Below are 17,525 nucleotides of genomic sequence, written 5' to 3' on the forward strand. Positions count from 1 at the left end.
AAGCAATTCTCAGTTTCTAGGAAAAACAAGGAACATCAGTTAAAAGACAACATGAGGAAACAATCACATTAATCTAGGGTATGGGACATTTATAAAAAACTGGCTCACTCTTTAAAAAGTCAGGATCAAGGAAAAAAAAAAAAAAGTGGTTGCTGTTTGATTAAAGAAAGTCCAAAACAGGACTTAATCTGGTTAGACAATGGTTCAAAATAACAATATAATAGTCATTCTAGGGACAACTGGGGAAATCTGGACTCAATATTAGATATTATAGAATTTACTATTAATTTTCTTAGATATGATAATGGTATTACGGTTATGCAGAAAAATGTCCTGTTTCTTAGAACTGCATGCCAAAATATTTAGAGGTGAAGTATTATGATGTCTGTAATTTGCTTTCAAATGGTTCAACCAAAAGGAGAAACACACACACACACACACACACACACACACACAGACAAAGCAAATATGGCAAAATGTTAACAATTGTTGAACCTAGGATGAAGGTGTACAGGTGTTCACTATGATCATTTCAACTTTTCTATGTTTGGCCATCTTCATCATAAAATATTGAAAAAATAAAATAAAATACAAAAAAGGTTACTTATATAGATGATCTGACATAAACTCTTAACAATCTTTGGAGACTATTACCTTATAATTCTGCCTCAGAGATAACACTAATGTAACCATATATGAAACTGAAACGTTTATTAGAAAAATGAGAGCACCTGAATGCTTTTTTAGAAAAAAGTGCCCTCATGGCAAAAAAAATCAAGAGATGATACTGTGTGTACAGCATGTGATTTTTGTGATGGATATGTCTGTGCCTGTTCACTTTAGCATTTTATATGTAAAATGACTAGAAATAAAGAAAATAAAGCAATATATGAATAATGATAGTGGGTAGTGAGGTTATTAGATGTTTTGTATTTTCCAATTTTCTAAAGGAAGCATGTTAACTTGCAAAAATATATTTTTTTAATTCGCAAATTTTATTGTGTAAGAACACAATGAAATGTGCTCTCTGTTAAGATTTCTCCCTCACCCTTTCTCCTGTACTAAATAAATATCCCTATAATTCTTTTTCATTTGAATTTATTCAGGAAAAGTTAAGATGGAATACTGAGATCAGTGCACTCTAATCATAAAACATCATAAATTGCCAATCAGTTCTTCCAAAAGAAATGTTTCTACCTCAAAGTATAATCTGCATCAAATGACTAGCTGTCTTATTACAGCAAAAAGTGATTATCAACCCTGGTTTCACATCAGAATATCCTGTGAAACATTTAAAAATACACAGAAGCCAAAGTTCCATCCCAAGATATACAGATTCAGTGGGTGTGGATTTTTTTTTAAAGCTTGACAGATGATTCTGATATGCAGCCCAGGTTGAGAACCACTGATACATAGACTAAACAGTATAATTCTACTTACTTGGACTTACTGATAAGTGCGAAGACTGGATCAAAGGTTGCTATATTTGTTGTATCTGAGTCAATTTTTGTGGGTGAACAAATAAAGAACTATCACTCTCAATTTGATACCTTTATTATTACAGGAATCATCTTTATTTCTGTGAATTGCTGTAGTCGTGGTGGTTGGGGAGGAATACTTGGTTTTTAAAAAATATACCAAAGCCAAATCTATAAATCAACTAGAGGCAGATTTACAAGGACTGGCAACACAGAGCCACCACTGAACTGAAAAGCACTTTAAGTCACTTTATCTTTGGCAAATTACATTTTCCCTAAATGTTTGCTGACAGACAATAGATGGATGGCCTCTTCCCAAGACATTTGAGTCTTCAAAATACAGTTACACGATTCTCGCATGGGTTTCCATTAATATCAGATGAGGAACCTATTACCTAGCTGCATGTTCTTTCCCTGAATTCATATAGATGGTAAAGCACACCATATTTACAATCTATTATAGCAATTAATTCCATCTTGCAACTGTTCGCAAGTCTGTCCAACCAAGACAGTAGGCTCCTTGAGAGTAAAGACAATGTCCTATTCCTTTCTATATCCTCCTACTACCTAGGAAAGGAAAATTATTGCTTGTGCCAATAACGTTGTATACATTTAATGCTCACAGATCTCCTAGGAAATTGGAATATATCATCCATCTGAATATTCTTTTGAATACATTATGACTATTTGCATAGTTGAGAGTTCCAGATAAATAGGACACTCATGAAAGAAATACTGGTGAAAATTATTGTAGAACTAGACCATGGATTTTTTTATATTTAAATGCCTATATCGCATTTCCTGGATACAGTAAAGGTTACTAAAATTATAGGACACATTATGCTGATAAAAAAATTCATATTAGATAGGATGTTCAAAGTTCTTATGTAAAATAAGTCAAAGGAAATTACTTTTTCCCCAGTTTTTTGTGTGTGTGTGTGGTTTTAAAGTTCTATCATCATCTTAGACTATCAGCTTAAGAATCATCACCCAGCTCTCATTATGAAAATATTGCCAACACCAAATTAGACATAGAAATGTAGATAAATCAGAGTGCAAATGGGGGGGAAATTCTAAACACATTTAAAAAATAAAATTTAACCAGCTAATATTTATTTTTTTTATGCAGCTGCCATATAAGCAAAATTCTTTGATTAGTTAAAACAGAGGGAAAAAAGAGGATACTAATAGAAATATTTGTTGTGTTTTTTTTTGTAGATAAGAGCCATATGCTCTACATGTCAGTTAAAAATAATTTTTTGAACTAAAATTTTTCACATGTGACTTCAAGAGATACAACTGTTAATTAAATGATTCACAAAGAATCTAATAAATTAGAGGTTATTTGCAAGGACCATGTAAAATTTAATGCATCTGGGAATAATTTTAGACAGTCATTTAAATGGTCAAAAGCCACACAGTTAAGAGAAGAGGTATGCTGAATCATACCTTAAATAATAGTGACTAAAGTTAGTGCAGGTACAAATAATACACGTCTTCTCCATAAAAACATTTTGACAAGTGAATAAAAGAAGTAAACATGGAACAACTTACAAAAACTAGTATTTACGTAATCCTAAAACTGCAGTAAAAAAAAATGTGAAAGTTATGTCTATTGCATTCATCTATTTGGAGTAAAATAAAAGAGGATTGTATATAAAATTTAATAATATGTAATCAGAACATGAAGATTCCTTCAGGCTTAAAAAGAGCTTAATCTGTTCTGTATTTCCAACCCCCTCTCAAAAATCCAAATGCCTTAGAAAGTCTTTTACGGATTAGGAGAAATTAAAAAATATATATTTAAATGAAAATTAACGGATAAGGAAATGGGCTTGACTGCTTAGTTTCAACAACTACATAAAATATTCCTCATCAAAAACAGAATATTTTAAGTTATTAACATGAGAGCCATAAAAGAACAAAAAATACATTTTCTAGGATGGTGGATAGAAGTGAAGTATAAACATATACATAATCTCTAAATATTAGACAGCATGGAACGGCATAAAGAGAATAGGTTTTGGAATCAGCCTGACCCGAATTCAAATTGTGACTAGAAAATTTCTTTAGCTTTGTGACCTGGATAACCTACTTCACTCTCTGATTCTTAATTTCATCTGTAAAAGTAGGGTATTGAGGAGATTGCATCTGATAATCTATATAAAGAGCTCAGCACAAATAGGAGCTAGGTAAATATAAGTTCCCTCTTTATCCTTGAAAACTCAACTCATATGGCCACTGAGCAGTGGTATACTAATTCAAAAGCATTATGAGTCTTCTTCAAGGGAAGAACTTAACGTTTCTGCATGGAAAATATAAAGTTCTAAAAATATAGACTTTGTACCAATTAGCAACCTCAAATTATTAGTTTTTTAATATATGACTTAAAGAGTCTTAAAGCAAACTACTAGAAAGTTAATAAATATAAATATTTCTTATTCGACAAATATTTACTGCACTCTCACTAAATGCCAGCCACAAATAAATCCAATATCCCAAATCTCACAAAATTTACGTTCTAGTTATAAAGCACAAACTAGTATTTTAGAAGAAGGAAAGGGATATGATCTCAGAGCCCTGCCTAATATAAGAATTATTTACAGCAATATGTAGTTTTACTTTCTCTGGAGATTTTATGGTAGATGGAGGAGTCTAAGCAATTATTTTGGGGGGTCACAGACTCCTTTAAGAAACGTGAAAACCACAGACCTATTCATGATTAAAGAAAGTATATGTGTACACAGAAATAAATTTTCAAATAATTTCTGGGGAATCATAAATCCCTTGATTAAGAATTCCTGCTAGATTCATTTTCACAGGTTTTGATATTAAAAACTGGGAAATTATAAATGTTGCTTGCATTAAGAAAACTGAACATATTTCAAAAAGTAGAAGTAAAAACAAATTTAGTAAACTTAAGATTACCCTAAATATTAGTGAACTTTTTGAGTACAATTTAAATGATTTAATTTCTGACTTATACTCAACCAAGATTTTCAAAATACATTTACTACCTAAAATATTTTGTGTTATATATAAGAAAAATGAATGAATCCCTATTTCCAATGCTATTACTTAGAAGCATTTACAGCAGAACAACATCTGCTTATCTCATGACATGAAGTGGAGTTTTTAGGATTCTAAATAAATCTTGAACTCTGACTAGCATTCTTTTTTGTTTTATATCTAAGTTAACACTACTTAATTTTTAAAGTACCTCCCAACTTTCCCCTCTTCTGTATTTCTATCACACTTTCATATTCCCCATTCTGCAAGTAAACTACTAGCTTTTGCTACCATACTTCCTGACAATATCTCCTATACTGTAGAGATATAATTAAGTCAAGAAGCATTTATGGAGCACATGTTCCTAACTCGTTGCTATACTGGGTCAAGTTAAGAGACAAAATTTTAATTAAACGTCAATTTTTTCTTCAGTCTTTCTCCTATTTTAGTATTTTTTGGTACATTTCAGCTACTTGTAATTACAGTTCCAAAGTAGTAATAACTCTCAAAGGGTAGAGTAATATTTCTCAAATATGATTCTGGGCTGCAAAGTCAGTTTTTATTTAAAATTATAATAAGCTTACACTTATCATTTGCTCTCTGCAATTATTTTATAACTAGTTGAATTCTGGCATCTAATCCTATACTGTACATGTTTCTAACAGGTAAAACTGCCACAGATTTTCCCTTGATTCTATCACTCTTATGCTTAAAACATGGTGGCTCCTCACTGTAAAATAAAGTTCAAAAGACCTCTCCAGTCTCTCCTCAAACACTTCTGCCACCTAAATTCTTATTTTTCACAATAGTACTTCTCTGCTAGAATCAAAATGATGTCCTTTCTTTCAAATATCTTATACTTTATTCTTGCCACCCATTCACTTGAAATGGCATCTTCTACCACTTCTGCAATTAAATTATTTTTTTTACTCTGAAAATCTTTCTTGACTTTCCCTCCTTAACTGAACTTTCACAGCAATCATTGTACAATTCACATGGCAATTAATAGCATTCCATATTTCGTCATTTCTTTTGTTCTTTACTAAAACATGTGACACATTTTTATTATTTAACTTGTATCTTTAAAACTACATTGTAAACTGCATTGAGAGTTGGAATGGGACCATGTTTTTGTAGTCTCCTCCCCCTCATCAACTCACCACAGGGTAGATTGTTAGCGTTTGACCTGCTAATGTTAATGGAAAACTATACATAACACTGTATAAACATATATATCCTTAACTTGTACAGTATATAACAATCCTATTTAAGGCAAGTTTTATATCCTGGGCATTTCCCCTTGGTTTCATGGTTCTGTTGCCTCTTTATTTACTGTTCATGTAGCTACTCTGTATAATTCTTTTTTATTTAAAAAAGTTTAAAAGTCATTCTTGGTATATATTAAACAGAAACTTTGGGTTTTTAAAAATGTCAAAATCCTGCTGGAGTACAGGCAGCCTACTTTCTTAAGAGACCAAGAAATTCAGCAAGGTAAAATATAATAATAATTTTGGGGGAAAAGATTACAGTATTGCTTTAAATAACAACAGGGCTGCATTTTGAAACACATGAGGAAATGAAGTGTTTCTATGGTTAATAATGAATCGATAAATATCTTTCAAGGGATTATTTCTTCCAAACTTGGTGGTGGATGCCCTGTGGAACCCATAATCTAACTGAAGAGGTAGGAGATTATTTAACCTCTCAAATTACCATCACTTTTTTAGTCATGTCTACATCCTTTACTCATTTGTTTGATTTAGAGTTTTCTGAACGTATTACAGGACATATCTTTCTTTTATTAATTAATTCTCATAGTCTTAGAGGCAATTTTTAGTATTCTAAGCACCTGCCACAAAAGACTCTGAATCCCTGCTCTAGACCAAGATATAAATTCTGTTATTAGCAATATATAGAATCACTTTTATTGACTCACTAAAACTGTATTTATTACCTTTTCACCTTTTAAGAAAAAAAAATTATATGACCTTGTTATGCAATAATGAATCCTAGTTCATCCAGATGATATATAATTTCTACCCAGTGGCTGCTGTGTCTCTCAAGACCTGCCAAGAAGGGCTAGAGACTTAAACAGTAAGGTTATTTCTGTTTCAAAATTTTCATGGCTCCCTTAAAGCTTTGAAGTATACATGTTAAAAATAAAGCTATTCATTTATAAGTATACAAAAACTTCAAAACTCTAAGAAAAAATACTTATTTGTTACTGACTTTGAAATTTAGGGCAATTAAAAAAAAAAAAAGACACTGAGTTGTTTCCTGGTACTGGTACTAAAACAAAACAAATCCTATACAGATGAGCATTTGGGCAGCAAATCAATATTTCTAAGGATAGCCTAATAAAAGGTATGCGGATAAAGGGTTTTGTTTGATGAAGCATAGCAGGGTACATCAAAATTGATTATCTCAATTCAACATATATACCCACAATATTTTTATTTCAACAATACTAGAAAGAAATTATTCCCAGGTATTCAACTGGACACACAGGGAGGAGTATTGGGGGGGGGGGTCTAGTCTTTGAAACACTAACTCATTCACTATCACTAACTTCCAGTGATAGTAGCAACCTGCTCCAGAAGAACTGAGATATTTCAAAGCACACTCTTGCCTCAAAATTAAGATTTAAAGGAAAGAAGGAAAGGCAGACAAACAGGGAAGAAATAAGGAAACACAAACAAAAAGGTCTTTGATGACCAAAAAGTGACAACAGACCAACCAACAAAGAACTTTATCTCTACCTCCATTTTAAAACATTTCCTTTAAATTTAATTGAAAACTTAAAATAAAAAACAGTAATAATTTATTACAGATTTCATTATGTGAATGTATCCATATTTAGTATTTATATTGTAAAATTATTTTAAATGCTTAGGAAATACAACTTACCCCATCATTTTCTCTATGTGGATTCAGTCTACTATAAACAGCTTCAATGACATTGCGCCTAAAAAAAAATTATGCTTAACTTTATTACATATAATTATTAAGTAGAGTATTTAAAATAATAATTCATCCTGACTACATTCAGAAGTTCACTGCCATACTCAATATACACATAAAAAACATTTTCAGATTTCACTCACAATTTGATCCTGCACAATACATTTTTTCTTTCTTTTTTTGGTACTGATAACATATACACAACATAACATTTCCAATTTAACGTCTTTCAAGTATACAAGTCAGTGGCATTGATTACATTCTTTTTTTTGGTCAGTCACTTCATTATGAAACATAACATATATACAAAAAGGAAATATCTTTTAAAGTATGATTTAACAAGTAGATATATACGAAGTTTCCAAAGTTATTATGAGTTATAGTACCTATAACTTCAGTTATTTCCTTATTGTGAAATATAACACATATACAAAAATGTATAGCTTTCAAATTACAATTTAACAAGTAGCTATAGTACAAATTGCAAAGGATGCTATGGGTTAGTTCCACAATTTCAATTCTTTCCTTCTAACTATTCTAATACCCTAGCAACTAAGAAAAAGAAAATTATATAAAGATTCAGTATTCATAGTCCTTTGTTAAATTCCAATTTGTCTGTTACTAGCCCTTCCTCTAGTTTAATCACTTTCCCAATCTTCAGGAAAAGAAGGGATGCCTAGGCAGTGACCACCCTAACCTGCTCATTTTGGAAAAGAACGTCAACTTTATGAGCAAAGGGAACACATTTAGTTGATGTTCTTGAAGAGACTATTGCCTCTGGGTTTTGGGACTGAGCTGGCATAGGAGCACTCTAAAGGATTTAAGTTTCTGATGATAAACTTAGTGAGTGAAACTTTAATCGAGTCTCAGATAGGAATCCAGATATTCGGATATTCTGTAAGGTTTTCGGGACTACTGTTGACTTGGGCTTATTATATTGTGGTCATTTGGCATATCTAAGTGAAGCTTGCATAGGAGTAACCTTCAGAACAACCTCTTCACTCTATTTGAATTCTCTTAGCCAATAAAACCTCATTTTGTTGCCTTTCTTTTCCCCTTTTTTGTCAAAAAGGCATTCTCAATCCCTCGTCCATTTTTTTTTTTATTTAGCAAGGAAGGAAGTACCCTCATCCTCAAATTGTACAGCAAAAAAATTCCTTTTCTAAATATCTTTTTACAATGAAGTTTTAGAGCTCTTCTCTAGTGTAAGAATCATCAGCCCATTTCTTCTTTAGAGGATGGATGTATTTTCTTACCCAAAATGATTTAATTACCAAATAACTCAAAAGCAGTTCTTTTTGTTACACTTACTTGCCAGCAAGACCTCCACCAGGAGGCAAATTTGGGATATTTTCTGCAGATAAGATGCGCATGACATGGGCAAGGTCAGGCATTCCTTCTTCACCAGACTTCTCCATAATTTCTGTAAGTTTAAAAAACAAACATTACCACACAAGGGGCAAGAAAAAGAAATACAAAAAGTTAGTTATATACATACGTTAATTGAATAAGAACAAAAACTAGAGCAAACTAAATGTCCAACAATAGGGGGTCCTCCAAAGGTTTGGGGCAGGGAAAAGACAAGATGAGCCTGGAACATCTCATTATTCCAGAAAGTAAGGATGTGCTCAAAGAATGATGGGGACAGGTCTAAAAGTCACTGGAGTAAGCTTAACGGGGCTTCTACTGGCCACATCTAGAACAAAATGAGCATCAAAATAATAGCAACAGATTACATCACAATGAAAATAGGAATCTATAAGTCCAGGCTTATAGGTATAAATTTAAAATAAGAAAAGTTTTTTCTTACAATAAAATGCTAACTAATCAATATAGAAGGAATGACCCAATTACAATATTACCATCTGACCATCACCCTGGTAGTAACTGATTCATGTAAGAATCAGCAATGAATTTCAAAACTGATGGTAAAAATTTGATGAGGAATAAATAACATAATCTCAAAGTATCTCTCCACAAAATACCTGTTATTAATAACATACTTATTAATTAATTAACCTTTCAATGGAGGTACCTGAAAGACAGAATCTAGACCAAGTGAAAAATGTTAACATTACCACTAATGGGTCAAATCCACATCGTGCCACTCCTGATATGATATGTTCAGAAGAACCTAGCATCACATCTGTGGTATTTCTGCTAGTGTATGACCTGAATCTTATCAAGAGGAAACATCAGCCAACCCATATTTAGGGACATTTCCTCCAAGTAACCTGTACTTTTGAAAAATAAAGTGAAGATAACATAAGACAACAAAATTGTTTCAAATTGCAGGAGACTAAAAATGCATGACAGCTAAATTCAGCAAATGCTCCTGTACTGGAACCTAGACCCATAAAAGACATTACCAGGACAGTTGGGGAAATTGGATGGAGACCATCCTTGTTGTATTAACGGGCAGTGGGGCGTCATAACTGTGGTATAATGTAACTAAATGGGGCACCTAGGTAAAGGGTATGTGCACCTGGAAGCTCTCTGTAATATAGCAAAAAAAAAAAAAGTTGAAAAAATAAGTAAAATCAATCTTCTTTTGCAAGATCAATGCTAACTCTATCAGTAAGATGAAAGATACATGGCAATGAATTTTGATGATTAACTTGGGAAGGAAGTATTAGTAGAATAAGAATTACAGCACTTGGTGTTTATGACAACCCGAGGCAAATTTCACTACATTTCTTCACTCACTAGTAGGAATGTTATCAGGAAAGAAGGGAGGGGGACAGAGCGCAGCAAGTTTTAACAGACTATTTTCAAATTGTGTTTCTCTTTGATGGTGTAATTGTCCTCTCTTCTTCCTGCCCAATAAATCCCCACACCTAGGTACAAGATGGGATAGTAAATGTTAGGCAAATAGACACTTGTTTTTTAAGGTCTGGTTTTAGAATATTTTTTACTAAGGAAATTTAAAAAGAACCATATGAGAAACAAGCATATGATAAAAAAGCACTTTCTTACCTTCAACCCGTGATTCCAAGTGCTTATCCAACTCCGAATCTTTTTTCACCGCTTCATCTGAGACCTTTGGGGCACTTGAAAAGCAAACTAGTACAATACTCATGTTATCTCGACTTCCCTGTATATTAAAGAAGGAAAAAGAAAAAAAAAATTCTATATTCTACCAACTTTGTTATTTAATTCAAAAGAATTACTTTAAACAATGTAGTTTAACACTCAAAATGTGCACACTCAACACATACATTTTTATTCCAAAGAACAAATAAAACTGAAGAAACACGGTCTCTAGGTAAGGGCAAACCTGTAATTATTTTTGTATTTTTTTGGTTCTATGTAACGATTCTTAACTACCAACATTTCACAGTTTGAGAAAATTTCACAGTTTGAGACAGCTTCTCACATACTAAACCTCTTTAACTGTTTCCCACTCAAGATTGCGTAGCCCCAGAGTGGCTTAAAATGAACACTCATCCTCCCAAACACATGTGCAATTTTTTTCCAGCTAATTAATCTCTATCAGAACAATGCCCTACAAAGCTCTATTGAATTTGACATATCTGAAAAATGTAGACCAGCAAGATACCCTAGCAGCTAAACTAAACTACATAGAAGAAAACAAGTAAATCTGAAACTATTCTCAAGGTACAGCATCAAACTGGATGTAAATAGATGGATGAGATACACATACAGTGAGATATGACAGATTGTTATACAAAATCACAAAGAGTTTCTGGCTTTTTACACAACAGTGAAAAATGCTAATAACTTAAGGACAAATTTCACCATTCCATATTAACTAACACCCTCACAAATGATCTAAATTAAAGTGGAAGCATAGCCTATATACCACTCTTTTTATGAGCAATAAGTTAAAAAGTTATGAGCGATAAGTAAAACACCTTATCATTACTTTTTTTATAGTTATATTACTTTAACCAAGCTCAAAGAAACTCAGACAGTTAATTTTTTCAGTTTTTCTGTTCAGCAGCCCAAAAAAGCTATGTCCACTAGGATGGGTGGGCTATGTTATCTGACAATGGAATTTGCCAACACAAGGGAACAAAGCCAAGGACACACCCATTTTAGTTTTTTCAGTCATTATGGTCATAATCTAAGAAGGTATAGCTTGGTTCAGACCTGCTACACTTCCAGAATCTACACAATCTAGGATGCAGTCAAAAGGGCAGAGAGGGCTTGAAGAATTTCAGTTACCACCCCCTAACTCAATGAATCAAGGTTCAAAGCAGATGTTGCATCTTAAAAAGCTTTAAAAATATATAACTGTTTCCACAGACTCTTCTACCTTGATAGGAAGAACCATCATGAGCATATAAGCAGCTTCTCAATATGTGGAAAACCAAGATGTTTAACCCAAACTATTTTCATTCCTTCATGAAACCTACTAAAACTTCCATAATGACTTAATATTAGAATATTCCATTTGGTTGTAAGAACATGTATAGTTTCAAACAGCCAAAAAAGGACTCATTATATTCCTCAGGAATCACAGACATTTAACATACAGGTTTGGGTGAAGCAAAATTTAAAATTATACCATGAATACTCAAGAATTAAGCATCACTATAATTTCATGAATAAGTAGAACTTAAACCTTACATTTTTAGAAATCTAGTTTGTTCTAACCATTTTGTATCCTAGTAATCACAACATGAACATTCTTTAACAATTTCTAATCAATATATATAAAATATCCATTTAATTTTTACAAGTTGTAAAATATACATCCTATCCATTGGACAAAATAAAATGAAAGAAGTTTACAAGTCTTCCACAGATATTTAAAGGAAATAATTTCAATTTACACCCCAGGCATGTGTGATTTCTATGATGCTGCTTCTATTACTATATGAGAATGATCTCCCCCTCCACAAACACAAACTACAAATGTGTTTCAGTAATTTTATATAGCAACTGAATGTCCTCCCTTTTATGCCACTTCAGTTTGCTAGAGACAAATAATCCTTACATGAGTATGAATTTCTCAACGTGTCTAAAGAAAAAAAATATGTTTAAAAAAATAAAAACAGCTTGGGCAACTAAAACAATTAGCCATATATATTTTTAGACTGGTTATTTCATTAACTTTTCTTTTTACCTTTTAATTTTTACAGTAGCACAGCAGTAACATACTAAGGAATTAGAGCACTAATAGATAGGTCAAAGTAGCAGTACCCCAGCCATAACTAAGGGCATCTAACCCTAACAGCCTGCCTTGGTAGGACTGAGGGAAACAGGTGCCAAAGAGTGCCATCTGCTGGCCAAGCCGGAAAGTGCACACTGATGACATGAAAGGGTGAAAAAAAAAGACCTGGGAGTCTTTCTTGGCCCTCTCCCAAGGTCCTTTGATTCTGGTCTGTGCCCCCTGTACAGGTACTTGATCTGTTTTTGGCTTCGAAATACTGATGAACCAAAGGTTAAAGAAAGCCTTAACACAAACTTAACCAACAACAAAATCCTACACAAAAAACAGATACTGACCTTTAGAATAAACCCATCAAGAGAATCAGATGCCCAGATATCAGCAAAAAATCAAAAGCCATACTAAAACTCAGGAAAACATGGCCAAGACAAAGCAACAGATTAAAAAGATGGAGGAGATACAAAATTTGGAATAACTAATCAAAAAGATCCCCTAAATCAAGTCAAGGAGATGGCCAAAAAGATAAAGGATATTGAGAAGATACTGAGTGAGCATAAAGAAGAATGTGAAAGCATACAAAGAAAAATAACAGATCTTATGGGAATGAAAGGCACAATAGATGAAATTAAAATACACTAGAACCATGCAACGACAGATTTGAAGAGGCCAAAGAAACAATTAGCAAGCCAGAAAACAGTGTGTCCAAATTTGAACAGACAAAAGAACAGACAGAGAAATGAATGCAAAAAATTGAGCAGGGAGTCAGGGAATGATCAACAATAAGCAGCACACAAATAACATGACCACAGACATAGGGGACTGGTGGTTTGATGGGTTGAGCCCTCTACCATAGGTTTTACCCTTGGGAAGACGGTTGCTGCAAAGGAGAGGCTAGGCCTCCCTATAATTGTGCCTAAGAGCCTCCTCCCGAATGCCTCTTTGTTGCTCAGATGTGGCCCTCTCTCTCTAGCTAAGCCAACTTGAAAGGTGAAATCACTGCCCTCCCCCCTACGTGGGATCAGACACCCAGGGGAGTGAATCTCCCTGGCAATGTGGAATATGACTCCCGGGGAGGAATGTAGACCCGGCATCGTGGGACGGAGAACATCTTCTTGACCAAAAGGGGGATGTGAAAGGAAATGAAATAAGCTTCAGTGGCAGAGAGATTCCAAAAGGAGCTGAGAGGTCACTCTGGTGGGCACTCTTACGCACACTTTAGACAACCTTTTTAGGTTCTAAAGAATTGGGGTAGCTGGTGGTGGATACCTGAAACTATCAAACTGCAACCCAGATCCCATGAATCTCGAAGACAGTTGTATAAAAATGTAGCTTATGAGGGGTGACAATGGGATTGGGAAAGCCATAAGGACCACACTCCACTTTGTCTAGTTTATGGATGGATGAGTAGAAAAATAGGGGAAAGAAACAAACAGACAAAGGTACCCAGTGTTCTTTTTGACTTCAATTGCTCTTTTTCACTCTAATTATTATTCTTGTTATTTTTGTGTGTGTGCTAATGAAGGTGTCAGGGATTGATTTAGGTGATGAATGTACAACTATGTAATGGTACTGTAAACAATCGAAAGCACGATTTGTTTTGTATGACTGCGTGGTATGTGAATATATCTCAATAAAATGAAGATTTAAAAAAAAAAAAAAAAAAAAAGAAGCACACAAACATTCACGTCATGGGTGTCCCAGAAGAAGAAGAAAAGGGAAAAAAGAATATTTAAGGAAATAACAGCAAAAAATTTCCGAACTCTTACAAAAGACGTAAATATACATGTCCAAGAAGCACAATGTACTCCAAACAGAATAAATCCAAATAGACCCACTCTAAGACACAGTCCATTCAGCCTGTCACATACCAAAGAAAGAATTCTGAAAGCATCAAAAGAAAAGTGATTCACCACATACAAGGGAAGCCAAATAGACTAAATGTCCAATATCTCATCAGAAACTATGGAGATGAGAAGGTAGTAGAATGATCTATATTTAAGATAATGAAAGAGAAAAATTGCCAGTCAGAAATTCTTTAACCAGCAAAGCTGTCCTTCAAAAATGAGAGGGAGTTTAAAACATTCACACAAACAGAAGCTGAGAAAGTGTTAGTAAGAGACCTGCCCTACAAGAAATACTAAAGGGAATTCTGTAAGCTGAAAAGAAGAGGCAGGAGAGAAAGGCTTGGAGAAGAGCATAAAAATGAAGATTATCAGTAACACTAACTTAAAGGCTAAAAATAGAAAAAAATAAGATATGACAAAAAGCAAAGAATAAAATGGGTGAAATAAATACTGACTTTACAATAATAACACTGAATGTTAACGGATTAAATTCTCCAATCAAAAGATGCAGGCTGGAGGAGAACCTAAGATGGTGGCTAGGAGAGACAGGGCAAAAAACACCTCCGTGAAAAATACTAGCTAAAAGCCAGAGAGTGACCCAGAACAGTAGTTCCAGTGAAGCACCAGCTGGACAAGGCCTGGTAAATCCACAGGCACATGCACTTGGTGAAACCAGAAGTCTGTGTTCTGAAATGAGTGAGTGAACCTGCTGCATGTCCAGCAGCCACACTGCAGTGTGGGGAAACTGTGGGATGGCGTTTGGAGGTGGACTAGTTCTTTTTTAAAAAAAAAACCAGGAGCGGCTGCAGATACGGCAACGAGAACCACACAGTGAAGCGCAGCAGGAACGGAATGTGTGAAAGCCTCATTATCTGGCGTGGTAGATAGCCTTTCGTGGATCCACTGCTAATTGTCTCGGAGCAGGGAGGGCAGAGGTGAGCCAAAAGGAGAAAAAAACCATGCCCCTTGTAGCCATCTTCCCAGTGGGCTGGGAATGCTCCTGCCCAGCGCTGGAGCTCCAGACCAGAGCCGCACCAAGGGACCGAGTGTGACAGGAAGTGCTTCCCGCAACATGGCGCACACGCCACAATATCAGGCGTGGAGAGTGGCCTTTCGTGCGCGCACAGCTGGTTGTCCCGGAGCTGGGAAGGCGGAGCTGTGCAAAAAAGGGGAGGCTAACACGCCTCATTCAGCCATCTTTACAGCAGGCTGAGAACGCCCCTGCACAGCCCGGCAGCCGAGGGCTTCCCTTGAGGGACAATGCACACTTGTGACAGAGCACAGCTTTCCCCCAGCAGAGGCCCTGGAGGGGCAAGGCTGGGAAGAGGAACCCACTCGGAAATCCCAGGGACCCTACGCCAATACCAAGGACTTGTGGGTCAGCGGCAGAGACAATCTGTGGCCAGACTGAAATGAAGGTTTAGATTCTTGCAACAGCCTTAAATCTCCAGGAACACCTGGGAGGTTTGATTATTAAACCTGCCCTGCCTCCCTAACCGCTCAGACACATGCCCCACATTCAGGGTGGACAGCACCAACAACACACCCAAATTAAGTGCACCAATTGGACCCCACAAGATTCAGACCCTCACTCACCACAAACACAAAATTGGGGAGAACTGACTTGAGGGGAATAGGTGACTTGCGGACTCTGTCTGCTGGTTAGTTAACGTGTACACCACCAAGCTGTAGATCTGACAACTTAGAGATTGGGGTTTCAATAATCCTTCATATCCTAAAAGAAAACTATAAAGTAAAGCAAATGCCAAGAGCCCAAAAACAACAGAAAATTTTAAAGCATATGAAAAAACAGACGATATGGATAACTCAAACCCAAACACCCAAATCAAAAGATTAGAGGAGACACAGTTCTTGGGGCAATTAATCAAAGAACTAAAGACAAACAATGAGAGCATGGACGAGGACACAAAGGACATGAAGAAGAGCATGGCACAGGATATAAAGGACAAAAAGAAGACCCTAGAAGAGCATAAAGAAGAAACTGCAAGAATAAATAAAAAAATAGATGATCTTATGAAAATAAAAGAAACTGTTGGCCAAATAAAAAGATTTTGGATACTCACAGCACAAGACTAGAGGAAGCTGAACAACGAATCAGTGACCTTGAGAACTACAGAATGGAAAATGAAAGAACAAAAGAAAGAATGGGGGAAAAAATCGAAAAAATAGAAATGGATCTCCGGGATATAATAGGTAAAATAAAATGTCCAAATTTAAAACTCATTGGTGCCCCAGAAGGTGAAGAGAAGGGTAAAGGTCTAGAAAGAGTATTCAAATAAATTTGTTGGGGAAAACTTCCCAAACCTTCTACACATTATAAATACACAAAGCATAAATGCCCAGTGAACTCCAAATAGAATAAATCCAAATAAACCCACTCCGAGACATATTCTGATCAGATTCTCAAATACTGAAGAGAAGGAGCAACTTCTGAAAGCAGCAAGAGAAAAGCAATTCACCACATACAAAGGAAACAACATAAGACTAAGTAGTGACTACTCAGCGGCCAGCAGGGAGGCGAGAAGGCAGTGGCATGACATATTTAAAATTCTAAGAGAAAAATTTCCAACCAAGAATACTTTATCCAGCAAAGCTCTCCTTCAAATTTGAGGGAGAGCTTAAATTTTTCAGACAAACAAATGCTCAGAGAGTTTGCTAATAAAAGACCTGCCCTACTTCAGATACTAAAGGGTGCCCTACCAACAGAGAAACAAAGAAAGGAGGGAGAGATATAGAGTAATTTAACAGACATATATACCACATTACATCCCAAATCACCAGGATACACATTCTTCTCTAGTGATCATGGAACCTTCCCTAGTATAGACCACAGGCTGCGACATACAACAAGCCTCGATAAATTTAAAAAAACTGAAATTATTCAGAGCACATTCTCTGACCACAATGGAATACAAATAGAAGTCAATAACCATCAGAGACTTGGAGAATTCACAAACACCTGGAGGATAAAAATGAGGGGGAGATGAAAACATTCCCGGATAATCAAAAGCTGAGGGACTTCATCACCAGTCATCAGTCCTATAAGAAATGCTAAAGGGAACTGAGCAGGCTGAA

At 35.1% G+C, this 17,525-nt stretch overlaps 1 protein-coding gene across 3 annotated transcripts in view; it reads right to left on the bottom strand.

The window, feature by feature from the left end:
* PPM1B (protein phosphatase, Mg2+/Mn2+ dependent 1B) overlaps window positions 1–17,525 on the bottom strand; it is a 140,678-nt gene that overhangs the window by 45,459 nt on the left and 77,694 nt on the right. For all 3 annotated transcript variants that reach the window (XR_005212401.1, XM_037807271.1, XM_037807270.1), the window contains exons 3-5: window positions 10,425–10,542; window positions 8,760–8,871; window positions 7,395–7,452 (exon numbers count right to left, since the gene is read on the bottom strand). Coding sequence is in view for 2 of the 3 variants with exons in the window: in XM_037807271.1 (XP_037663199.1) it covers window positions 7,395–7,452; window positions 8,760–8,871; window positions 10,425–10,542 (288 nt within the window). In the remaining variant the exon portion in view is untranslated. The remainder of the gene's footprint in view (window positions 1–7,394; window positions 7,453–8,759; window positions 8,872–10,424; window positions 10,543–17,525) is intronic.

This window comes from Choloepus didactylus, chromosome 17 (genome assembly GCF_015220235.1).
Source record: "Choloepus didactylus isolate mChoDid1 chromosome 17, mChoDid1.pri, whole genome shotgun sequence".
Lineage (NCBI taxonomy): Eukaryota > Metazoa > Chordata > Mammalia > Pilosa > Megalonychidae > Choloepus > Choloepus didactylus.